Source organism: Manis pentadactyla, chromosome 3 (assembly GCF_030020395.1).
Source record: "Manis pentadactyla isolate mManPen7 chromosome 3, mManPen7.hap1, whole genome shotgun sequence".
NCBI lineage: Eukaryota > Metazoa > Chordata > Mammalia > Pholidota > Manidae > Manis > Manis pentadactyla.
Window position 1 is genome coordinate 56,896,916 of NC_080021.1, and position 27,404 is coordinate 56,924,319.

A 27,404-nucleotide genomic window follows, 5' to 3' on the forward strand; every position below is an offset into this window, starting at 1 on the left:
GCACAGCAGGGAAGAACAACAGTAATTAAGTAATCATCCTAGTAAATACGTGTCCAACTAAACCATGACAGGTAATAGGAGAGAAAGCAGAGTGCTATGAAAGCAGAACAGGAGACTTGATTTGGCCTGTGCAATCAGGGAAAGCTTCCCAAAACAAAAGACATTTTAACTAAGATATAAGGAATAAGGAAGATGTGTTATCTGTGCCGTGAAGGGGGGCAAGACTAAGAAAAACAGCATAAGCAAAAGGCGCCTATGGCAGGATGGGACATTTACATCAAGACCATTACATCATCAAGTCCAGCCCTTAGATTTCCCAATGAAGAAACAAAAGCTCAGAGTTTATGACATGCCTGGTCATACCTGCTAGTGGCAGAGCAGAGGCTGGAACCCAGGACTCCTACCTCCACTTGTACTGTCCTTTCCATTCCACTATGTCGCGAAGCAAATGTAAGGAATACTAGAACATTTTATATAATGACATTTGTCATTTTATGGCCCATGACATATTATGGGCAATACATAATTTTGAAATTTACTTTCATTTAAAAGTAATTATGGACAAAATCTTACTCAAGATATACTTTTAATCACCTATATTTTTATCTATTTACAAGGAATATGCTGTAAAGGGTAAATAAATGTACAAGAGAGAACAAAACAGAGAAGAACGTTCATTCACACATTTAGCATGCTGAAACCATAACAGCATCATAATGGCCTGGGAGTGTTAACGTAGTTCCCTAAGTGGCTAAATTACACCCAGGAGATTCTTGCTCAGCAGTGTGAACTGTTAGTGCTTTCAGACATTTTAGGAAATGGAAGCACTGCCCCATTCCAAGCTTAATTGGCATAATAAATGACAATAAAGCTACTTTAAGATTTTAAACTGCAAAACTCAAGTGAACCTATTTATGTATAGACTCAAACAAGACTCTTCAACATGAAGTCTCCCATACAAGAGACCCTGTATTTGCATGTATGGGTTACATACCTCCCAACACAGATACACACAGCAAACTTGCATCCACAAAGAAAAGAAAGTGATTTTCCCCAGCTGTCCTAAATGCATGACTCTTAAGTGGCCTGTAAAATATTCTATGTTTTATATGTTAATAGAATCCAGTTTTCTTTCCACAAATATACAGAAAGCACCACTATGTGCCAAGACTGGAAATTCAGTAGTGAACAAGGTAGAATGTCCCCTCCCAAGAAGATGGAGGGACCCTCCAAGATGCTACCAGGAAGTCCCTTTCCATCCCTGATTCTATGTCTACATATGACTCCATTTTTAACTTTCACATATGAAGCTTAAAAGACAATTACTCATCCAATGTAAATATAAAACAGGACCTTTGTTAACTCCTGAAACTGGAAACTTTTTTTTTTTCTGTCTTATGTACAAATCATCAATTTAGGTGTCAAAAAATTCCATTTTAGTTTAAGTAGCCCAAGTTGCTAACTGTTTGATATCATCATCCTCTTCTTCTGTCCTCCTGGAAGATGCTAGAAAACAAAATGGATAAAAATTAGGAATTGGTAACATTCATACTTTCAGCACAGAAACCAGGTATGAATTATGTATAAAAAGGTGTATATTTAAAAAATAAGAAATAGGTGCTAAAAGGGATAGGCCTGGCTAGTATTTTTAGCAACTCCCTGACCACAGGTACCAGAGGTGGGGAACAGACCTGCTCGGGCTCGATGGGCAGTGGAGGCTGTGCTCGGAATTCTACTTGGCATTCTAGCAGGCTGTGCTGGGAGGGAGGTGGAAGGCACATTTGGAAGTCGAGTATTTATCATCTTCCTATTTAATTCTTCCTGCTCCAATTCTTCAAGTTCTGCCATCAACTCATCCTGAACATATGAGAAAGAAAAAATTATGGAGTTAGTGTTTCGAGAAGTGGGTTTCCTCAAACACAATCATAAGAACATCTGCTACCCAATTGATATGTGAGAATCCAGTGAGATGGAATATTTATTTTAAGACTAAGTCTTTTTTTGCAACACTGAGCAATGATTAAAAAATGAATATTTTGGTTGTGCAAATTTGTTGTAGTTAATCTTATAATACTTCAGTAAACAGTTACTCAAGTAATTTGTGATAGCTGAATATATTACCTCCACAGTTTCTAGGAAATTTGCACCTTGTCTGTCATTTTTCCAATGTCTTTTCTTTTCTACTGTTAAAAACTACGAATCTGTGAAACTTTAATTAGAGGAAATAAATATTTTCATTTGGGCTAATGCTATTAAAAATAAAACAATAGGTATAGCAAAACCATATGTATAAAAAGTAAAAAGAATCAAAGATACAATACGTCCTTTGTTAAAGTACCAAACCCAGTACAAATCATGCTGTGTGTCTGGGTTAAGAAAAGTTCAATTCAAGGTAGGTACATTAATTTTTTCTTTTAGCAACAGTTCCAGAGAATTTGGTTTAATCGTAAACTATTCTCTGTCCAAAGAACCTTAGAGAGGCAAGACGAGTTTGAGACTTGAAGCGTACAAGTTACTTTATAACAGGTTAAGAGATGACTTGCAGTAGTTCAGAGCTAACTAGCTCCATGAGTTCTCAGGTAGAATCCAGTCCCCCTGTGAGAGGTTGGAATCAAAACGAAATATCTCATCATTAGAATTCTGAGGTTGTCACCATTAGAAATGACTTAACATTCATGTTCAACCAAGGAGAAATTTTCATTCATTCATTCATCGTTGAGCAAATTTACTGAGCACTCACTCCTGGCCAGGTATTCGAACTCAGTGCTGGGGATGCAAAGTTGAATCAACAGCCCCTACATTTAAGGGGCTTGTTACTGAATGTGGGAGAAATGCACATTGAAGATTATCCTATATTAAAATGAGAGTAGCAGTACTATGGGCCAAGAAAGAAGATATTTAAGCCAACTACAACACTTGATCAAGTCACTGTGTATCAGACGTGCAGCAAGCTAAATGATGGTCTCACCACTGTTAAATCCACATCATGAAAAAGAAATAAGACATGAAAGTGTATAGTACTGAGCTGTGTAAAATGGTATGGTCAATGTAGTTGTGTGCTTTGTGGTTCTCCACAGGCGAAATAAATAGTGTCTTCAGAACAAATGCTCTGATGTCCTATTTCTGCTCACAAAACCAAGGGGGGAAAATCTAGTAAATATAATAATGGAGCAACATGCTTTCCTACACTGAATGTGTGCCCAGATCTGTCCATTGTGCTTGATAATTAATCAACAGCACCAACAAGATATTGGTATTTTCTTTAGCATATATGATGACAGAATAGTAATTTTCTCCATCATTTTCAGACTTCAGGCACCAAATACATGCTTGTTCTTTGATAAAAAAGAATTTTAGAATTTAAGAAACTGTAGAGATAATCTAGTGATCCAATTATTTTCTTTTTATAGATGAGAAAACTTCAGTTTCTGAAGGGACTTACACAAAGTTTAGAAATAAATGGCAGAACCCAGTCATCCTCATGAGCCAGAGCCCTTCCCACCATGTCATAACGCACTCATCAGATCCTTGTTAGTCTAACCAGAGGTAGGCACACTTTTTCTGCAAAGGGCCAGACAGTGATATGTTAGGCTTTGCAGGCCACACATGGTCTCTGTTGCATAGTCTTCTTTGTGGCTATTGTTACTGGTGGTGGTGTTTTCTGCAATCCTTTAAACATGTGAAAACCATCTTTAGTTCACAGGCCATCCAAACACAGACTGTAGGAAGGATTGGACCTGAAAGCCATATTTTCCTAACCCCTGGTCTACACCATTTTTTAAGTTGTTGACACCCAACTGTCATTTCCTAGGATTCCATGGAACTACTTCTTACTTATTAGGTGTATCATTTTTGATACCACATAGATATAGGAAGTCAGATTCTTTGCATTGCTAATCTGAGAACTGGAAATGTTTCAAAATATGCACCAGTCCCTACTTGTGTGTGCTTTGAGTAGAACAATTGACATTCACAGTGCAGACATCACCATTATAATTATAGTCTGTATTACTGGACAGATTAATCTCAGTGGAATGCGTGTGTTAATAATGCTACTCCACATTTATTTTGTTTCATGGCCTGAGTAATAAACAGAAGCAGCCTAACCTCTAATTTTATAACTACAGAGCACAATACGTCTGTTCCTTGCAAAGTGACACAGTCTGTTTTGTTTTGCCCAGATGTGCAAACACTCTATTCTTTGTAATAGGGCTATTTAGGCTTCAACCATTAAAAGTCACTAACTTTACATAATCACATGCTGTTTTTCCTTAATAGCTGGAAATTTAATTAGGGGGCTGTTTGCCAAACTATATTAATCTTTCCTTTAAATCAGCTACCAACACTTCATTTCCCACTTAAGGGAAGTACATTTTTAACAAGTAGCATTTATTCTTTAATGATACTTAAGGAATTCTTTAAGGAAACCTGACTTGCTATATATGGTAGGAAGCTATCCTTTTTAGTGGCCATAATAACTCCATTCTTTACATTGTGCTACCCACCTCATCAAAGTCGTCACCAAATCCAACCCGTTGAGAAAATGCTTCTGAGATTTCTTGGGCAATATCCTGTTGCTCTGTGATCTCTTGCATCAAATCATCTATTTTGTTCAGATCCCTGAGAAATAATATTTTGTTGAAATATTTTAGAATTTTACTTTAAAATTATGAATTTAGGTATGATCCCATCTGAAAAATGAGCCAATTTCATATAATCATTCAGTTATTTCAGTAGAATAACAAAAATTTCTGGCAATAATATTTATCAACCTTAAGAACAATCTGTATTTCAAAAAATCCTGCATATACACATATATTTAAAATATTAAATAAATAGCCATTACATTTGGGAGTCACTAGAGAGCAAATTATTTTAAAAGTAAAAATATCTGTAGCCCCATTTTGAAATTTCGACTAGTAGGGCTACGCAAAATTTAAATACATGCTGCTTTGTATCAGCTCTGCAGGAAATGGTGCCATGAAGCACCAGGGACCCCCTGACGAAGACAGGCTGTGGCTGCTCTCTGACAGCAGCCTTTTCTAGAAAATGAACTCTGGAACTAGAGATCTGTTTTCTAGAATGCTTAGTAGCTGAGATCCTGGCTCCTGGAGGGCTTTCCCAGAGCTGCTGATGCCCTGATTTCCCATAGCTACTGATTCTGGGTCCAGGACAGGCAGTGCTTCAAAGCTCGTTTCTGACACCTGAGACCCACTGGCCCCCAACCACCAGCCCAAGCGGTCAGTGTCTGAATGCCAGGATCTGGGCTGCTTCTCTAGACTCTGTCTCTGAATCATTCCTCCAACTCTGAAACTAGGCCAAATTGATACTAGGGAAGTGACAATTTTCTCCATTATTAAATAACCCAAATACTGAAATTTGGATTCCAGTGGAATAAATCTTTTGTAAGTTTCCCAGACTCTTCATATGGGAAAATCTGAGTATTTTGACATAATTTCATCTATTACTCAGAAAGAATACTTTTACCAGCCCTTTACTGCCCTTTGTTTCCAATTCTTACAATTATATTTATAACAAATACATGAGGAATTTTTTTATGAAAAGAAGTCTGAGAAAGGTACAGCTGAAGTTTGGTCCTGGGAGTGAATTTTTCTCAAAAGGAATACAATGAGATGCTGCTGCTAAACTACTCAGAGAGAAAGGCTATGATTTTGTGATGCATTTTAGCAGCCCCCTTACAGCAATAAGAGTGGATTTGACTCTGATAATGAATCTAATGATCTTTCTGAAGCTGTCAAAATTACAGCTGATTGTCCACCAATTATCAAGGCAAGAAAATGTTATCAAAGATGTTTTCCCTGACCCCAGCCTCCCCTTCTTCCACCTTTTCCCTTCCATGGAAATGTCTCTACATCTCTCAAGTACTCATTGCTCTTGTGCATCCTTGGCCCAGACTTCATTATCACATCTAATCTTAGGAAAGGATTATGTCCCAGTCATTGATTCCAGTGTGAATGCAAAGCAACTTGTCACCAGTCCCACTACACTGTGAATATTGATTATTGTTTACTTTGTGCCAAGACCCACACTAAGTGCATTAGATTAAGTATCTCACTGAACCTCACAATACCACATGAGGTAAGTACTATTATTATCTCCAATTCCCAGATGAGGAAACTGAATTGGGGACAGGCCAAGTAATTTGACTAAGGACAGTCAACAGTGGAGCTGGGATTACAACCCAAAAACTCTGACCCATAACTCCATGGTCAAAGTTATTATTCTAGGTCAATGCTTCTCAAACACTGGTTAGTAACAGAACCACCTGGGGAACTTGGTTAAAACTAAAAAGGCTCCATCTCTTCCATGCTTCCAGGAGCCAGGGTGTCTGTGCTCTCTTTAGTAGTTTTCTGGGTGAAGTTTGAAAACCCCTATAGTTCTAACACCCTCACAGATGTTGACATCAAAGCCTCTTAGAAATTATCAAATGAATGTATTTATAGGTGGAGTGTCAGATAAACAGTGCGGAGACTGGGAAACATTAAGGGCAAAATGAATTGCTTCTTTTTTACATGGTCTTTTTCTTTTGCTACGATAACTTCTCATCTTTCTCTGAGGGAGCATTCCATTCCAGTATGTCAAAGAGCCTCATGTGATTTAAGCCCATTCCTGCCAAATGCATCACACAGTCCCATACATTCCACTGAGGGAATTTATGATGCAGAGGGAGCCCAAAGTCACTCACATGTTTTCGTGAACTGTTTTCATTGCTTTTGCCGCAAAGCCCATGTTCTTTAACACCTCGGTGTTGGTGTGTGAGTTTTCCAGGGCTTCTCTCTGGAACTCGATGGTGGACAGTGTGCCATCAATCTGTGTGAGCTGCTTCTCAAACCTCTTCTTTCTCTTCAGTGCCTGCAATGCAGCTAAATATGGGAGAAGCCACATTTATGAGGAGAGAGCACAAGTCATTTAGTCAAGAAACATTTGCTCAACACCAGCTATGGCTCAGCCTTACTGATACCTGCAGATGAAGAGGATACCAAATAAAGCTGAGAAGCTTAAGGGTAACACCTGCCCCTTCAATCTCTGGCACCAATGACCGCTCCCCCAAACTTTCTGTTATTCTTTTCTTCCAAAGATCCGACAAGTGTACAAGCATGGAAAGCTAGTTTTCATATTACATAAATCACACCATGGAAGTATTCCTGTCAGTATATAGGATTTTAGAAGAAAGATGAAGATAAGAGTAAAAATCAAGCAATAAAAAAATAAAACTTTAAAGGAAGGACCTTAATCACTGCCTATTCTAGCCCAATTTCCTCATTTCAAATACAAGTTGGTTGAGACTGAGAGAAGATATGTGACTTGCTTGAAGATAGACAGTGAGTGGCAGGTGGAAGCAAAATCTAGGATGTCTAGCTGCATGCCTTGGTCTGAAATGATTATGAGATGGTCGGCAAGGTTACATCCGACCATGAGCAGCCATGAAATCAACACTGCTGGAGCCGTATTCAAGGATCCGATGGCATGCTGGTGAGAGAGAAGAGTGTTGCCTTCAGAGAAACAATATCTGAATGCCCCGCATTACCTCTTCAGCAAGATAACTTCATCTGCTTCATTCAGAAATCACAAAATTTAACAAGAGTCTTTTTGACTATGGTGCTTGGAAGACCCTCCCCCTGCAAAAAAGGCCCTAAAATGTGAGTTTTGACAAGGCATTTAGGGTGAGTTGCATGAAAAGAGCAGCAGCAGAATGTTCGCACAATAAGTAAATGAAATTTTTAAAAGAATGCAAATAGTTTATGGTTTCGAGTGAAACATGTAAGTTATTGCAGAGATTTCTAGAGAAAAATCTCTTCTAACTGTTTTGGTCAGTTTCTTCTTATAATTCCAACATATTTGATTATTTTTTCTTCTACTAATTTTATTTAGTGCACAGAGACTCACTGTCATTATACTTTCTTGTTGGATTTTATTGGTGATCAATATGAAATATTACTCTGTCCCATTTAATCCTTTTTGCCTTAAATTCTGCTTTGTTTTACATTAAATATTCCAGCTTTCTGGTTACAATTTGCCTGGAATAATTTTGTGGGGACCTCTACTTCAAAATTGTTTTTTATTTTCTCTTTTTTTGGTATGCCCAGTACCGAGAGCATATACATGGATATTTAGTTTGTGTGACTGTTTTGAACCCATTCAGATAGTCTGTACCTTATAAGATGTTAACTCATCTTATTTATTGTGATAACTGGTATATTTTTTAATATGGCCTTTTTATTGTCATCTTTTTGTGTTTTCTGTTTATTACACCTTTTGTTTTCTTTTTGTTTTTTTCTCTATGTAGATTGATCAAATCTTCTTTTTGAAAATTTAAACACCATGATTTAACAGAACATATGCTTTATTTATAGAACAGTTCTTATGTTTAACCTATCCTTTAGGAAAGAACTAAAACCATTTTTTTAAAAAGTCATCTGGCATAAAGCTCTTTCTATAATATCACACTGTAGAGGCTCATTATATTAATGACCAGAGCTGTGTGAGGGTTTTCTCTCCCACACAGAAGAATGGCCAATTGACCCTCTGTGCTAACACTCTGCATGTGGGTCCATATCTACTGCTACTTTTATCACACTGTATTATAATTAATTGTAAAATCTATACTATCCCACCTCCCCAACACTAATTGTAAACCCTTTGAGGAAAGATATAGCATCCTATTCTCCTGTTCCCCCACTACATGGCCCACTTCCTGGCACATGGCCAACAAAAATACATTAACAAAAACTAACATTTACTGAGTGTTTGCTATGTACAAAACTGGTGCTAAATGCTTTGTGTACATTATATGATTATGTCATTAAGTCTCACAAAACTTCACGAACAGATACTATGATTGGCCTATTTTACAAAAGATCAAATGAATGTGTACTACATGAATGTTTGATAATTCTACACACATAGTGCAATGACAGCATGGTGTAACAGAAAAAGTATGGCCTTCAAGGCCAGAGCATGAATCCTTCTTCCACGACTTAACAGATGTGTGCTCTTGGGGAAATCTCTTCCCTTCTTTGAGCTTCAGTTTGCTGTTCTGGAAATGGGGAGATAATGCCCATGAGGCTGGGTGACTTTTTAAAAAAATTAGTAATAGTATATGGAAGATACCTTATACAGTCCCTAAGCATGGTAGGGACTTACCAACTAGATATTATTAGTAGTAATAATGATTTATATATTCATTAATTAATGAGATTGTGTATCTTATTTCTAAGACCACTGAGCAATAAGTTACCTGTTTCTTCTCCATAACTCACCATAATAGGAATATAATATTATAAAACAGTTCTATATTTCAATAAATGCAGTACATAATTCTATTCAGTAGAGTATCCTCAGAAGTTAAACTCCAAGTTCATATCTCCACCCAACATGCCCAGAAGTGGAATGTGCAAAGTATGTCTCCTCCCTATCTTGCCAGACTGGTTCAGTACCTATAGTTATTTAGAACCTAACTGGTACCCATTGACCCGAAAACATTTTTCTTGAGAAATTTTTTTAAAGTTCTCCCTTTAAAAATATGCCATGTTTTTAGATTACTTTCTGAGATCATGAAGTACAGTTTGGGATGAGGCTCTAGAGTCACTAGACCTGCATTTTAATCTGCCTCTTCCAACTAATAACTGCGGGAGATGACCTTGGTGTGTGACCTTAACTCTTCTTCAGTAATGTTTCCTCACTTAAGCAATAATTAATTATATATATGTATAATTAATAATAATAACAACAATATCTAGAACACAACAATAGAACATTGTACTCTGGCGTCAGTTTGCCTACGTTCAGATCTAGGCTCCATCTCTCCCTAGGTATGTGGCCTTCACAGAAGTTGCTTACTGGAAAATGGGATAACTCATTTGGTTGTTGGGAATTAAATGAAATAACATAAAGTATCTAGTGCAATGTCTGACACATAGTGAAGGATTACTAAGTATTAAGTATCTTTCTCCTCCTCATCATCACCTCTTTCAAAGGGCTTTCAGAACTGTGTGGTGGGAGCCACATGGTATAAAGCCCAATCTTGCAAATGTTTGTTATTAGTAAGTTCTGGCTTTGACACATTTTAAATACTTCTATTAATTTATGGCTTCTGCCCTTTGAAGTATTTGGGAGAAATTTGAAAATTCACCAAGAGTTTAGATCTCAATTTACACTCGAATTCCCACACCACAAACTACAGAGTGGCCTACACCAGGGTCCTAAACACAGGAGGACAGGCAGGTAATGACAGTAAGTGAAGCAGAGAGAGATTAAGGGGAAACGCCATCTTTTTTTTTCTCACCTGTGAGAGAGAAAGACACAGAGGAATATCTCTCTACTATAACAATAAAAAAATAGCGCAAGAGTGACAATAATAGCTGTACACATTGGCCCCAGTATCAGGGAGTCAGCAGGAAAAAGTGGGGATACACTGGTGACCAGGCAGGCATGAGTCTGATCTAATGGAAGCAACACTGCTAGGCCCCAGTCCACCATGGCCATGCAGACTGCAGGCCAGCCCTCCATGTGTGCAAAAGCAGGAAGAAATTATGGGTTTTTTCACACAAAATCCCCTAAATTTAAAGTCTGATTTACATTTTTCAAAAAACCTTGTGTGGGGAGACAAGATGGCGGCGTGGGTAGAGCAGTGGAAATTGCCTCCCAAAACCATATAAATTTTTGAAAATTCAACAAATACAACTATCCCTAAAAGAGAGACCAGAAGATACAGGACAACAGCCAGGCTACATCTACACCTGTGAGAACCCAGCGCCTCGCGAAGGGGGTAAGATACAAGCCGCGGCCCAGCAGGACCCAAGCGCCCCTCACCCCAGCTCCCAGCAGGAGGAGAGGAGTCGGAGCGGGGAGGGAGAGGGAGCCCAGGACTGCTTAACACCCAGCCCCAGCCATCTGCACTGGAGCGAAGACACACAGTGCATGGGTTGCGTGATACTAGGGAAACGGGACAGTAAAACCTGCGAGTGGGTCCCGGCAGCCGGCACCCCTGGGACAAAGAAAAGCAAGTACTTTTTGAAAGACTTAAAGGGACAGGGACCCAACAGCTGGATGGAAAGGTCCCGGGACACTTAGCCCAGCCCTAGCCCCCTGGGATGCAGTGCAGCTTGGAGGCCCCTCATGGAGATAAACAGGCTCCCGCCCATTTCCCTTGCTACACAGCTCCACCATAGTGGAGCAGCAGCCTGAGGCTGGCCATGCCCACAACAGCAGGGCAGAGATTCTTCCACAGGGGCCAGGCAAGAATTAGAAACCCCGTCTGCACGCAGCTGTCCAACACAAGCCGCTAGGGGTCGCCATTCTCCCAGAAGAGGAAGGCCACAAACCAGCAAAAAGGGATGTTCTCCCAGCTGACACATGCACCAGCTCCTCAAAACGATGTCTATCACCATGAAAAGGCAGAAGAATTTGATACAGACCAGACTAACCCAGACATCCTCCCATGAGAAAGAATCTGGGGAGATAGACCTAACCAATCTCCCTGAAAAAGAATTCAAAATAAAGGTCATAACTATGCTGATGGAGCTGCAGAGAAATATGCAAGAGCTAAGGGATAATGTCCAGAAGGAGATTACAGAAATGAAACAATCTCTGGAAGGATTTATAAGCAGAATGGATAAGATGCAAGAGGCCATTGACGGAATAGAAACCAGAGAACAGGAATGCATAGAAGCTGATGCAGAGAGAGACAAAAGGATCTCCTGGAATGAATCAATATTAAGAGAACTGTGTGACCAATCCAAATGGAACAATATTTGCATTATAGGGGTACCAGAAGAAGAAGAAAGAGAAAAAGGGATAGAAAGTGTATTTGAAGAAATAATTGCTGAAAACTTCCCCAAACTGGGGGAGGAAATAATCATTCAGACCACAGAAGTACACAGAACTCCCAAAAGAATGGACCCAAGGAGGACAACACCAAGACACATAATAATCAAAATGGCAAAGATCAAGGACAAGGACAAGAGTTTTAAAGGCAGCGAGAGAGAGGAAAAAGGTCACCTATAAAGGAAAATCCATCAGGCTATCATCAGATTTCTCAACAGAAACCATACAGGCCAGAAGAGAATGGCACGATATATTTAATGCAATGAAACAGAAGGGCCTTGAACCAAGAATACTGTATCCAGCACAATTATCATTTAAATATGAAGGAGGGATTAAACAATTCCCAGACAAGCAAACGTTGAGGGAATTTGCCTCCCACAAACCACCTCTACAGGGTACTTTAGAGGGACTGCTCTAGATGGGAGCACTGCTAAGGCTAAATAGATGTCACCAGAGAAAACAAAATCATAGCAAAGAAAGCAAACCAATAAAATACTAACTAAAGGCAAAAAAATTAAATCAACTACCCACAAAAGCAGTTAAAAGAAACACAAAAGAGCACAGAATAAAACACTCAACATATAAAGAATGGAGGAGGAGGACTAAGAAGGGAGAGAAATAAAGAATCACCAGACAGTGTCTATAATAGCCCAATAAGCGAGTTAAGTTAGGCAGTAAGATACTAAAGAAGCTAAACTTGAACCTTTGGTAACCACGAATCTAAAGCCTGCAATGGCAATAAGTATATATCTTTCAATAATCACCCTAAATGTAAATGGACTGAATGAACCAATCAAAAGACACAGAGTAATAGAATGGATAAAAAAGCAAGCCCCATCTATATACTGCATACAAGAGACCCACCTCAAACCCAAAGACATGCACAGATTAAAAGTCAAGGGATGGAAAAAGATATTCCATGCAAACAACAGGGAGAAAAAAGCAGGTGCTGCTGTACTAGTATCAGACAAAATAGACTTCAAAACAAAGAAAGTAACAAGAGATACAGAAGGACATTACATAATGATAAAGGGCTCAGTCCAACAAGAGGATATAACCATTCTAAATATATATGCACCCAACACAGGAGCACCAGCATATGTGAAACAAATACTAACAGAACTAAAGGAGGAAAGAGAATGCAATGCATTCATTTTAGGAGACTTCAACATACCATTGACTCCAAAGGATAGATCCACTGGACAAAAAATAAGTAAGGACACAGAGGCACTGAACAACACACTACAACAGATGGACCTAATAGACATCTATAAAACTCTACATCCAAAAGCAAAAGGAAACACATTCTTCTCAAGTGCACATGGAACATTCTCCAGAATAGACTACATACTAGGCCACAAAGAGAGCCTCAGTAAATTCCAAAAGATTAAAATCCTACCAACCAACTTTTCAGACCACAAAGGCATAAACTAGAAATAAATTCTACAAAGAAAGCAAAAAGGCACACAAACACATGGTGGATTAACAACATGCTCCTAAATAATCAATGGATCAAGGACCAAATTAAAATGGAGATTTAGCAATATATGGAAACAAATGACAACAACAACACAAAGCCCCAACTTCTGTGGGATGCAGCAAATGCAGTCTTAAGAGGAAAGTATATAGCAATCCAGGCATATTTAAAGAAGGAAGAACAATCCCAAATGAATAGTCTAATGTCACAATTATCGAAATTGGAAAAAGAAGAACAAATGAGGCCTAAGGTCAGCAGAAGGAGGGATATAATAAAGATCAGAGAAGAAATAAATAAAAAAAACAATAGAAAAAATAAATGAAACCAAGAGCTGGTTCTTTGAGAAAATAAACAAAATAGATAAGCCTCTAGCCAGACTTATTAAGAGAAAAGGAGAATCAAAACACATCAACAGAATCAGAAACGAGAAAGGAAAAATCACAATGGACCCCACAGACATACAAAGAATTATTAGAGAATACTATGAAAACCTCTATGCTAACAAGCTGGAAAATCTAGAAGAAATGGACAACTTCTTAGAAAAATACAACCTTCCAAGACTGACCAAGGAAGAAACACAAAATCTAAACAGACCAATTACCAGTAAAGAATTTGAAGTGGTAATCAAAAAACTACCCAGGAACAAAACCCCTGGGCCTGATGGATTTACTTTGGAATTTTATCAGACATACAGAGAAGACATAATACCCATTCTCCTTAAAGTTTTCCAAAAAATAGAAGAGGAGGGAATACTCCCAAACTCATTGAATGAAGCCAAAATTACCCTAATACCAAAACCAGGCAAAGAACCCACCAAAAAAGAAAATTACAGACCAATATCCCTGATGAACGTAGATGCAAAAACACTCAACAAAATATTAGCAAACCGAATTCAAAAATACATCAAAATGATCATACACCATGACCAAGTGGGATTCATCCCAGGGATGCAAGGATGGTACAACATTCAAAAGTCCATCAACATCATCCACCACATAAACAAAAAGAAGACAAAAACCACATGATCATCTCCATAGATGCTGAAAAAGCATTTGACAAAGTTCAACATCCATTCATGATAAAAACTCTCAGCAAAATGGGAATAGAGGGCAAGTACCTCAACATAATAAAGGCCATATATGATAAACCCACAGCCAACATCATAATGAACAGCGAGAAGCTGAAAGCTTTTCCTCTGAGATCGTGAACAAGACAGGGATGCCCACTCTCCCTACTGTTATTCAGCATAGTACTGGAGGTCCTAGCCACGGCAATTAGACAAAACAAAGAAATACAACCAATCCAAATTGGTAAAGAAGAAGTTAAACTGTCACTATTTGCATATGACATGATACTGTACATAAAAAGTCCTAAAGACTCTACTCCAAAACTACTAGAACTGATATCGGAATACAGCAAAGTTGCAGTATACAAAATTAACACACAGAAATCTGTGGCTTTCCTATACACTAACAATGAACTAATAGAGAAATCAGGAAAACAATTCCATTCACAATAGCATCAAAAAGAATTAAAATACCTAGGAATAAACCTAACCAAGGAAGTGAAAGACCTATACCCTGAAAACTATAAGACACTCTTAAGAGAAAATAAAGGGGACACTAACAAATGGAAACTCATCCCATGCTCCTGGCTAGGAAGAATTAATATCGTCAAAACGGCCATCCTGCCCAAAGCAATATACATATTTGATGCAATCCCTATCAAATTACCAACAATATTGTTCAATGAACTAGAACAAATAGTTCAAAATTTCATATGTAAACACCAAAGACCCAGAATAGCCAAAGCAATCCTAAGAAGGAAGAATAAAGTGTGGGGGATCTCGCTCCCCAACTTCAAGCTCTATTACAAAGCCACAATAATCAAGACAATTTGGTGCTGGCACAAGAACAGAACCACAGACCAGTGGAACAGAATAGAGACTCCAGACATTAACCCAAACATATATGGTCAAGTAATTGTATGTCCATGATAAAGGAGCCATGGACATACAATGGGGAAATGACAGTCTCTTCAACAGATGGTGCTGGCAAAACTGGACAGCGACATGTAAGAGAATGAAACTGGATCACCGTCTAGCCCCATACACAAAAGTAAATTCTAAATGGATCAAAGACCTGAATGTAAGTCATGAAACCATAAAACTCTTAGAAAAAAACAGGCAAAAATCTCTTGGACATAAACATGAGTGACTTCTTCATGAACGTATCTCCCCAGGCAAGGGAAACAAAAGCAAAAATGAACAAGTGGGACTATATCAAGCTAAAAAGCTTCTGTACAGCAAAGGACACCATCAATAGAACAAAAAGGTACCCTACAGTATGGGAGAATATATTCATAAATGACATATCCGATAAAGGCTTGACATCCAAAATATATAAAGAGCTCATGCACAACAATAAACAAAAAGCAAATAATGCAATTAAAAAATGGGCAGAGGAGCTGAACAGACAGTTCTCCAAAGAAGAAATTCAGATGGCCAACAGACACATGAAAAGATGCTCCACATCGCTAGTCATCAGATAAATGCAAATTAAAACCACAATGAGATATCACCTCACACCAGTAAGGATTGGCACCATCCAAAACACAAACAACAACACATGTTGGTGAGGTTGTGGAGAAAGGGGAACCCTCCTACACTGCTGGTGGGAATGTAAATTGGTTCAACCATTGTGGAAAGCAGTATGGAGGCTCCTCAAAAAGCTAAAAATAAAAATACAATTTGACCCAGGAATTCCACTTCTAGGAATTTACCCTAAGAATGCAGCAGCCCAGTTTGAAAAAGACAGGTGTACCCCTATGTTTATCGCAGCACTATTTACAATAGCCAAGAAATGGAAGCAACCTAAGTGTCCATCAGTAGATGAATGAATAAAGAAGATGTGGTACATATACACAATGGAATATTATTCAGCCATAAGAAGAAAACAAATCCTACCATTCACAACAACATGGATGGAGCTGGAGGGTATTATTCCCAGTGAAATAAGCCTGGCAGAGAAAGACAAGTATCAAATGATTTCACTCGTATGTGGAGTATAAGAATAAAGAAAAACTGAAGGAACAGAACAGCAGCAGACTCACAGAACCCAAGAATGGACTAACAGTTACAAAGGGAAAGGGACTAGGGAGGATGGGTGGGAAGGGAGGGATAAGGGCAGGGAAAAAGAAAGGGGGTATTACTATTAGCATGTATAATTAGCATGTGGAGGGGCATGGGGAGGGCTGTGTAACACAGAGAAGACAAGTAGTGATTCTACAGCATCTTACTATGCTGATGGACAGTAACTGTAATGGGATGTTGGGGGGGTACTTGGTGAAGGGGGGAGCCTAGTAAACATAATGTTCTTCGTGTAATTGTAGATTAATGATAACAAAATTTAAAAAATAATAAAATTAAATTAAAAACCTTCTGTGCACAAACCAGTGATCTCTGCATGGCTGGATCTGACCCTCAGAAACCTGACACTTCTTGTTGCTTCTGCCTGGTGTGGTAGCTACTCCCAAACACCAAGACCAGAGGCTTCTGTTCCAAAAAGCCAGGAAGTATATCTCAGGAGTCTCCCCATGAGCTATTTCTCACATGAAATAGTGATGCCAGAGACCCACCATAACTTGGACAAACTTTTCTTTTGTTTTCTAATAAACAGTTTGGGAAAGAAACAGCTGTATTTTTGCAAAGACATGCCACAAATGCTGCAAATCAAGCTTTGCTCCTCTTTGGTAAAGGAGGACACTTTTAGAGCCATGTAACTTAACCTGTGTAGAAGGTGCAATTCAATCTTCCAAACGCCTGTATGTGCTTTTAAGCAGCTGGTGAAACCTGGACAACATTCTTTGTAAAACAAAGGAATCTACTGTATTCCTCTGTGTGGTGGAGAAACAGCCAAGGGTTTTGTCTCCCTCCATAACAGTGATGTCGTTCAGCAGTGGAGCTGCAGAGCCGTGTCCTGTTTGTACTGCTCCCAAGGGGTACAGGAGGAGCCCATACTACAGCCCACTGAGGATAGGGACTTAAATTTAAGAATTACTGCCTGAACCTAAATTCAGCTGGCCAGTATGCAACTTCACTACATTGCCCGAGGAGGAAGGCTTTCATCATCTATGAAAAATAACTTAAAACAGCAGAAGACAGTTGCTGTTTCATTGTTCATATAATGTATAGGTCAATCCCTCACCTAAAGATCAGTCTGTTGTTCTTCGATCATCAGGGTGTATAAGTGTGTGCACTGTTCATCCATGAGTTGGCAAAAAAGGAAGAAGCTTTTAGGAACCATTATATCCAGTGACTATAGACGACCTGTTTGTGAAATGTGAAACTGCATTATGACAGCTCTTCCCTCTCCCACGAATGGATGACCTCCAGAGAAGGCCTAAGGATGAAGCTCAGGGGAGTAATCCTAGAGAGTGTTCAAGATACATGTGTCAACCATAATTGCTTATGTCTTCTTTTGCTTTTCAACTGGGAAGTCTCATAATCATGCTGTTTTATTTGAGAAACTTTAATGTAAGTCCTGTTCTTACTCAGACGCAAATTACTTCATTAATTAAACCACACCATCTATTTATGGCACCTAACTAAGCATCATCATGAGCATTTTGCAAACTCAATAAATATAAAGTGTTTCTGTTCAAAGACACAGGTTAGATTGGAAACACCTGGGGAAATACTAGAAAATTCTAACCATCATTTGTCCAAGGTGACCCTGTTCAGAACTTCCCTGGCCTTCTTCATTTAAAAATATATATATCTTTTATTCATTCATTTCAATCATTCCACAATATGTACTGAAGATCTTCCACACACCCAGCACTGTTTGGCCCTGCCGGGACAAAGAAATAAGGCTACAGTCTCAGAGGAGGCAAAATATGAAATGGGCGTTCAATCACTTATTCATCTCTCAACAGCATTATTGAGCACCTACTACTTTACAGGGCCTGCCCATGGATACTAACTTGTGTAAGTTACATCTTTCACCTCAAGTACCAGAGGAGACACAGAAGAGAATAACAAAACAGATATACAAGGTACAGTGGGTACACAGAAGAGTGTAGAAGCTCTCTTTAGAGGGTAAGGGAAAGATTTACAGAGGAGGAGACATAGATGAAGCCAGAGTGACTGTCTACACACATACTACAATGCTCTGCTCAGTAAGGAATATAAATGATAAAAGGTACTACATAAAGTATTGCTTCCAGCCCCTGACCCTCTTCCCCTACTGCAAATCTCCTACTCAGCAATGCAAAGTTTCTGGCTGAGATATAGTAGAAACCAGGAATAAATCCGTATATTTTTATATGTATGCATATGTATATATATATGTATTGTATTTATATGCATATCTGCATATGTATAAATGTGTGCATGTGTGATAAAGCCCTGTTTTCTTGTAAACAAGTATTGTTTAATTGTTATTAATACTTGTATTAATAATAATTGTTAATAATACTTGTAAACAAGTATTCCTCATTCATATGATGCACCAATATTTCCTACTACTATGCTGGTGGCTTGCAGGTGCTCCTGAGCACTAACAAGCCATATCCCTAGGGCCCCTTTCAGGTCTCACTGTCTTTGACTCTATGACTTTTCTCTTGAGATCCTGTGATCAGCAAATCTACAGAAATATATAGCACCTATCATCAAGGTGACTATTATTACTAGAAAATTTTTAAGAATAGGTTTACCTTGAAATTGGTGATGAACTGCATTATTATTTAATTTTTCATGTCTAAGTGGGAGAACAATACTTAACGAATGGAGATAGATTACATGAATACATTTTCAAACTGCTCACAAAATGACAAAATAGGCTCTTGCATGTGTGATCCTTAAAATATATATAAATTGGTTTAACATAATCATAATTATTTTCTTGCTACACTTAACACAGCAGAAGTTTTGAGTTAGAATAATACCTTTGTTCAAACTCCAAGGTTATACAGACTTTCACTTACGTGTATTAAATGTAGCAAGAATTGGTAATGGAAATAGCACTGCTCACTGAGAAAGGCCTGCTGAACAATGTTATTACTATAGCAGATAAGACACCCCATATGACTATGTAGCATAAAACACTATGTGAAAGAACCCAAACAAATTCATGTTTCAATGGAGAATAGAATGTCCAAAGTGCTTGCTAAATATGTGGCTGCATAATTTTATTCCTCTGAGTTTACGTGTAAGCCAGATGTAAAACTATGAACTTTATTTTGTTTAAGCTAGATGGTTGACATTAAATTTTAGCTTTTAAATAATGAACTTCTAAAAGGATTCCCAACTTTTACCAGAGAATAATCAACTTTCCTTTCCTGTAATTTTAAAATGACCATTCTTGTTTGCTTCCATCTTTGGATTTGTTTTGTTTTAAGGGTAGCAATAGCAATGTTGCTGTTTAAATCACTAGATTGCTAGACTGAGTAAGAGTTGATGGAAGTTGTACAGAGCACATGACAGTGGAGATGTCGTCTCACTAGAAATACCCCCAAGTTAGAAATATCTGGGAAAAGGGCTTAGCAAGCAGGTTGAAAGATCAATGGTTCAGGTTTAAAGGCTCCTACTGCTTTAAAGCATGACCACACAAACTTTGGATTAAGTCCTAAATATTTCCAATAAGTAATTCCCTATCAGCATCACTGGTTTGAGACAAGGGATCAAAATCTCTGGTACAGAAAAATCAGTTGTTCAGGATATGGCCTCCTATTTATTTTATATTTATTCCAGACTCTTGCTTTTTTGTTCCTGCACATGTTTAAGCCAACTGTGTGTTTGTCAGAACTTCCCTTAAATGATTAAAAAAAAAAAGTAGGAGAAACTAAAATTACCAGTATGTATTAAAAGTTCTGGATAGTTTACTAAGGCAGACATCTTAAGTATCTATGATAACCCTGTCCCTTAAAAGTACAAGTAGATTCACATGTACTTAAGCATATTTAAAAAAATGAATACCCAAACAGATCATTCATATGCTTTCCAAACCTGAGCTCCACAAGCAAAGCATCTAAGCTAAAAAGAACCCTCAGTATTAGGTCTCTTGTCTTATATCTCATTGGTTAGAGTATCATGTGTTTTTCTTAATGTTTTCTTGAAATCTGATCTAAGTAAGTTTTCCTAAGTACTGAGACATACAAGTAATACCAAGTCCATCTGAGGGCAAGTTCACAGTAAGCTCCAGCTGTCGTTTTTTAAAACTATAATTCGCATGACTTTGGCATAATCATGGTGTTACCAATAAATTCTCTACCTTACTGTGGTAAATTCAAGAAACTGCAGAATAGTATAAATCAAAGAAAATTATATTCTTTGCTTAATATAATTATTTCCAAAATGTTGTGCCTATTCTCCAGCTCTGTGGAACTTACAATGAAGAAGGAGAATGAATGTTCCAAAATTTATAATACTGCTCCAAATTCATGAAGAAAAAAACCAAACTAGATGTAATGTTACATAACAGAAGAAATAGTACTAATAACCCTTCTAGAAGTAGCTACAACATGTCAACAAACTGTCAAAATCTGTGCAACAGATACTTGAAAGAATGATTCTAGAACAGAAACACCCTACAGTCCAGTTTCTGAGGAATTAGAAAAACAATGATAACCAGGAGCCACTAGGAGCTCACAAAGATGAAACGTACCAAACTGATCTCACAGGCTTCTTTTCTTTTGGTTATTAGATGCTGAGTCAAGGAAGAACCATAGACCACCCACTGGCCATCTAACCTTCTGCAAATCAGAATCACCCAGAAATCTTTCCATACCACAGTCCTGAACCTTATCCCAGACTTATTGAAACAGAGTCTTCTGGTGTGGCATTTTAAAAAGCTCTCCAGGGGCATCTGATGAAACTAACACACTATCAATTCACAGCCAGCATTTGTGCAACAGTGTGTGAATATAGTTTGGTTTTAATAATATAATTCACAAGGCATATTGAGGCACTGTCTGGGAAGAGAGAAGTTGGAGAAATAAGATGATATGGAGTAGAAATGTAGGTCAGGTATATTCACAGCCAGATGAATAACTGAACTCATTAAGTGTTTATCCATCAAACTGGTCTTCATGAGTTAGGTGCACCTTAAGTGAAACATTGTTGCTATCATGCAGAAGTTATCCCAGAATGAAGTCTTTACAGGCATGCCATGAGGCTCTGTTCTTGGTTCTGTCTTATTCAGTGTATTTTAACAAAGACTGACAGCAACAAAAAAGACTGCTGATTATATTTGTGACCAATTCCACTAAAAGAAAGAGCTCTCTCTATAAGACAATAAAGTTAGAATTTTTAAAATCTTTATTAAGACAACTGAAAATGAGATGATATTTAATAAAAACCAATGTAAAATGCTGACTGTAAACTCAACATGTTAATTTAAATAAGGGGAGAAGGTAAACCTGGTTGGGATTTTTAACTCTCTTAGAACCCTACAGGGAAATAGCACCTGAAAAAGCATGTGCAAACTGAGGCAGTATTAGCAGAACAAAATTGGTAACCAGCCAGGGCACTGTGTGCTGGTCAGTAGTACCTAAGTGCATGAGTGAGGTTGTATATCTAAATTGGACCCTCACCTGGGCTCAGAGGGGAAAGGGAGGTAGTGGGAAAGCAAGATGTTTTTTAACTATAGCTTAAGTGAATAGGGTTTCCAGGGCTGGGTCAAATGTTTTGGGTCCCCCCACCCTCGGATGAAAGCCTAGGAGAGCTCCTGAAGGGGGTGAGGGAAGCTGGTATTGGGGGAGATTGAGGGAGGGTCACATTTCCATTCATCTATCTTTTCCAGAAGAGAGGGCAGTTGACTGGAGAAGGAGACCTGGCCCAGATCTTGGTTGTTAATGACCCAGAAATAAACTCTTTTCCCGGGTTCCAGAATACACAGAGAGTGAGAAAAAACAACGAGATAATTGGAAGCAAAGAAGAATGCTTCATTATGGTGCCTGGTTGTAATTTGAACACTGAGAACTCTGAGACCCCTTCGGAAGGCCTGAGGAGTCGAGTCAGCACCATATGAACTTCCCTAAAGAAAATAAATTCAGGTGGTTAATGAGGACCTGTCAGAAGCTCTGGAAATGATTCCTTGGCAGTAAACAGAGGGGGAGGGGGAGAGATATTTATCATCCTGTCATTTGAGTGATGATGGATGAAGGGAGAAAATAGGAATGGTAAGAAAGAAAACAGAGTGCAGAGTAGTGGCTTCCAGTTTAACAGCTCACTGAATAATAGATCATAGGTGCTCAGACTGTAGTGGGCATTGACTTACATGTGTTCCGGATTCTACACTCAACTTATTACATGAGAATATTTAGGAGGTACTTGTGAGTGTATACTTTCACAACCATCCTCAAGGAATTCTGAAGCAGGCAGTCTGAGGGCCACATTTTGAGAAACTATTTAAAGAAAGGAGGCCACCAGGTAAATGATATCTCCCCAAGGGGAACTTCTATCCATCAGGGTCGTACAGTCTAGGTCTGTCTCGCATTACCTGAGCCGCTGTGCTTTTGCCCTCACTACTTTGGCATTCAACCAGCTGATACAAATGTGGTTCTCCTTACACAGTAGTCCTTCTGGCCCCCAGTGTCTGAGATTGCAGAATTTAGCACTATGACAGCTATAATAAAAGAGCACACTTAAGAGCCCAGGGAGGTCCCAACACTGAGCTAAACAAGTGGGACTCTGCACATCCTCTGACTCTAAGGAAGACCAAGTCTGCACTGTGACTCTGAAAATCCACCCTTGCCAAAAAACAGCCCAGGCTTCAAAGGAGCCACTTGTTCAAATAGAAGACTCTCTGCCTTGGGTTCTCATTCACCAAACAGACACCTGACAAAAGGTGGAATGGTCTCAGCACCAGGTTTTCTCTTGAATCATGTGTAATGATACTGAGTAGGGATTGTGGCCAATTTCACTTCCTCCTCCTGTCAACCTTTCATCTCTATCAGCCCAAGTTCTCAATAACCTGAGGCCTACTGAAAATCCACCTCAGCCAATTATATCAGAATCTTTGGGGGTGGGACCCAGGCATGAAGGTGACTATACAGCCAGGATGGAAAGCTGCTCTAGATGACAGAGCTCAGAGAAGTACAAAAAATTAAGTGATAAGTAAGAAGTTTGTTTTTCCATAAAGCAGATTATTAGCTATAAAGCAGGAATAATCTGAATAAACTGCATTAGAGAAACTCTGACCTCCTTAAAGGTTTTAACCAAATTATAAATCTTGCTCCAACTGCTAATCTTTGAGATCAACAGGGCCCTGAATATCATGGCTATTCCAAAACCATTTTGGTGGTGCATATTCAGGTTCTTTCTGGTACATTATGGTAAGAACCTAAGAAGCCTGAGGTAAGAAGAATTAGCTACCCCTCTACAACTGTACTATGAGATACAATGAAAGCAAGCTTCAGACTAAATTCTGCATAAACACTTATTAAACAAACATACATTGGCAAATAGGCAAAAACAGGCTGTCAGCTTGTTCCATGAGCTGAGTGAAGTCCCAGTTCTGTGTCCTTTCAGGTGCTCCAATACACCTTGAATGAAAGGTTCATTGAGGGCAGGCGGCAACATTCCCTGGCAGGGGACTGTGCCCTGCAGGAAGTGGACTGGGTTGGAAGTCCATCTGAACCAAGGACTGGACACTGCCCTGATCTGAGATCAAGCCTCAGGTACTAGCCTACTGTTTAGCTATATACCTGGTAGGTCCCTTTAAGCTGTTCTTACATGGGCAGCAAGGAAGTGTCTAAACTATTTCACTCAGTACACATATTTAGAATACCTGTCATTTCACAGAAGAGATGCTGCTTCCATTATGCTCATTTGAAAGTTACTCATTTCACCAATAAAACCTGTTGTTGACATTCAGAATACTGTCGAAGCTTCTACTGTACAGAAAGGTCATTGAAGAATTTGTAGTGGTCAAGAGTGTGGCCCTTTCTGATATAATGCTATCAGTCCCTCTACTAGTATTCTTTTTTTTTCACCCCCTCCCTCACCTCACCTCTACTAGTATTCTGGACAGCATGCTAGCTGACCAACCATGTCTAAAAGTAAAACTTTAACTGCACATACATTATGTCATGTGATTATAATGTAAATTACAGCCATCCCAGCACTGATATTGTGTAGCACAAGGCCCATTTAGTGTTAAGTATACCTGACCTTACTAAACTATGTGCAAAAATATTTCTTAGTGGTTAATGGAAAACAGTAACTATGTGTATATGAATTTGGCTGGTATTTTTGGAATATGCTGATATTGACAGGGCTTTCAATGCATGGGCTTGTGATTAAATTCTTTCCACAGTTTAGATTACAGATGATCACATGCTAACTGGCCTCTTCCTAATATGAGAGCAACTGTAAAAGCAGGCCTTGGTTAACAGCAGTGAAGTTCCCAAGGATAAATGACAAAGAATAAATAAATGGCTTTTCTAACACCAATTGGTTATTTGTACATAATAGTTGCACCTGTAACTTCTCTGATTTAAGAAAGACTGATTCACCTAATTAATGTTATCTTTAATTTTTTCTTCAGTGTCTTCATAATACACTTTAGCGCATTTCCAATTGGAGAACATTTGTAAAAGTAACAAGTTAAACCTATATTATTTTACATGTTTGTCTTCTGAAAGCAAATCTAATTTTTACCATTTCCTAGAAGTAGATATACTATTTTTCAGATGTTTTAAATCAATGCTTACTGAGCAACTGCTGTAAAACTCTATACAGCCCCAAAAGATGACAAAACAAACAAAAAACCCTTGACAAACATTAAGCAAATATCAAGTGTGCATATCAAACTACAGAGGATGGGCAAATGAACAGAACAACTAATGACTCTTTAGCAAGCCAGAATGGCATGGTCTTGCTTTACAAATGGCCATTTAATAAATTCCCAAAACATTTTCAGACATAAAGTAAAAACAGAAACCAGAACTTAATGCTAAAACAAGCTATTATGTGGACAAAAGTTACACACAGTAGCAGAGAAAAATGAAACGACCTTTTTATTGTTGGTATTAAGAGGGCACACATATATCGGGCACATTTTATGGGAAGTGACAGAGTTTCCAAGGTCAGCTCCAGAAGACATTATTCCTCTCCTGGTTAAACAATGGCAGTTTGAGAGAACTAAATCTTCCCAAGGCTTCAATATGGCTAAAGAAGCCTGACTTGAGGGTACAAGTTCAGGGTTTGCTGGTGAGCGAAGTACTGTATTGACATTTCTACTTCTGGGTCTGCCATTACAAGACCACTTCTATTTCTATTGTTTTTAGAAAAGCAAATCACCTCAGCTTCTCAATGGGTTTTTATGTGTCACAGTGCTGTTTAGATCTGTTCTCTATAAAGAGAGCTGAAGAAACCATTAACTCTGGCAAAACACGAAGGGCTCAAAGTGTGACAGGAGCACCAAGAGTTATTAATGGATCAAAGTCCCTTGTGTGTGGTAAAACACAATGATAGGAAGTTTTGTATTTAATTCTCTGACTTATTTTTTTGTATATCTCAACTGCACAAGTTAACTGAAGTCTTCAACGGCTGAGGAGCAAGGTGAACCAGAACATTCTAGAATATACCTCTCTGAAGAGTTGCATGCAAGTTAAAATGTGTGATTCAAGAAAACGATATTTAGTGCTGGGGTCAGCAGGGCTGTATACTAGGGTGAGGCAAGCCAAGAGAAAAATTTAAAGGGATGCCAAAAAGTCAGTAATCAACATAAAATAATATTTTAATGCAGTTTTAAAATTCAAAATTAATGCAAAAAAGTCCATGATGCACAAAAAAAAGTTTTAAAAAAATTATGTTAAAAAAAGAAGTGCCCCACATAAAGACATAAGAGCCAGAGACAAAAGAAAAAAAAAAAGATGAGTAACACTGATCCTGTTCTCATTTAGTACTTTGATACTTTGTTCATCATAGATATTTTGCATTAATTCTGAGGGCTTTTTTATGCAAAATATTGCATAAAAATAGTACGTTGATTACTGAGATTTTGGGCTCCCTCTAACATTTTGCCATCCAGGCATGTGCCTTGCTCAGGTCACTCCAGTCTCGGCGTTGGGGTCAATACCAGTTCCTAGAAAGACTGTGGGAGCAAATCTGGCCTCCTGGGGGACAGGTGCTGTGGGCCCGATTGGCCCTAAAGAAGGGGCTGCAGGTGGAAGAGTGAGAGCTCACGCCTGGTACCAGACCCCAAGCCTACCTCGCTTATTCTGCGTGCCATGCTTCTTGGCCAGGGCGAGTTCTTTCTGTATTCGACTTTCCAGGTAGTCTTGTTTCTTGCCCAGCATTTCCTCAGTCTCCCGCAGTCGGGCCAGGGCCTCCTGGGGGCTGGGAGCAGCTCGGCTCTTAGAAGAGCCTCCCCCTTTAAAGAACTTGCCCAACTTGCTCATGGCTGTGGAGTCGAGGGGCAAGCGGGCCGCGCCTGGGGAACAGATGAGAGAGAGCGTTCTCTGGTCTCGGGGGCTCAGACCTGAAGGCAGCTCCTGGGAATCAACAAGTCGCCAGCGGCAGGTGACACACACACCTGGGCATTTCCTGGAGGCCGGCGCGGCCCCGCCCCGGGCGCGTCTGCAGCGGGGAGGGCACTGGAGCCGGATGTGGCCAGCCGGCGCCACCTGGCCGGCCCTCCGAGAGTTCAGGGAGAGCAGTGAAAAGAGTTGAGAAGACTTGACAATACTGCAACGAAGTTGCTGCTTTATAAATGCCCGGGACGCACTCGGGGGTGAAGGACTCGTTTTTTAATGGTTAAGAGAAAAGCAAACTAACGTACCAGGGGTCTTGTGCAGGACTTGAAAGTGTGCGTACACGAAGTGCGGTTTGCCGAGCCGGATAAACAAAATGCTTTATTCTGAGCATGTGTTGTGTTTGTTTGTGTTTGTGAGTATGTCTGAGCACGGTATTCCTGTATTCAGGTCTCTGTCCTTGTGAATAGAATAGTCAGATATTTTCATTTAGCTGAATGTCATGTGGGTATGAGCGTGGAGAGGCACAGGTTTCCAGGGTATTTGTCTGCCACTATGATGCAGGTGCAGGGGCTTACTCTAGAAGCTGCTGGTCTGATTG

At 39.0% G+C, this 27,404-nt stretch overlaps 1 protein-coding gene across 1 annotated transcript; it reads right to left on the reverse strand.

The window, feature by feature from the left end:
- Window positions 1-569: 569 nt before the first annotated feature.
- Window positions 570-26,883, reverse strand: CHMP4C (charged multivesicular body protein 4C). The gene is made up of 5 exons (XM_036919425.2): window positions 26,542-26,883; window positions 6,707-6,884; window positions 4,506-4,620; window positions 1,692-1,857; window positions 570-1,506 (listed from the first exon to the last, which is right to left on the reverse strand). The coding sequence occupies exons 1-5, from the start codon at window positions 26,729-26,731 to the stop codon at window positions 1,442-1,444; spliced, it is 714 nt and encodes a 237-aa protein (XP_036775320.2). The 5' UTR covers window positions 26,732-26,883; the 3' UTR covers window positions 570-1,441.
- Between the last annotated feature and the right edge of the window lie 521 nt (window positions 26,884-27,404).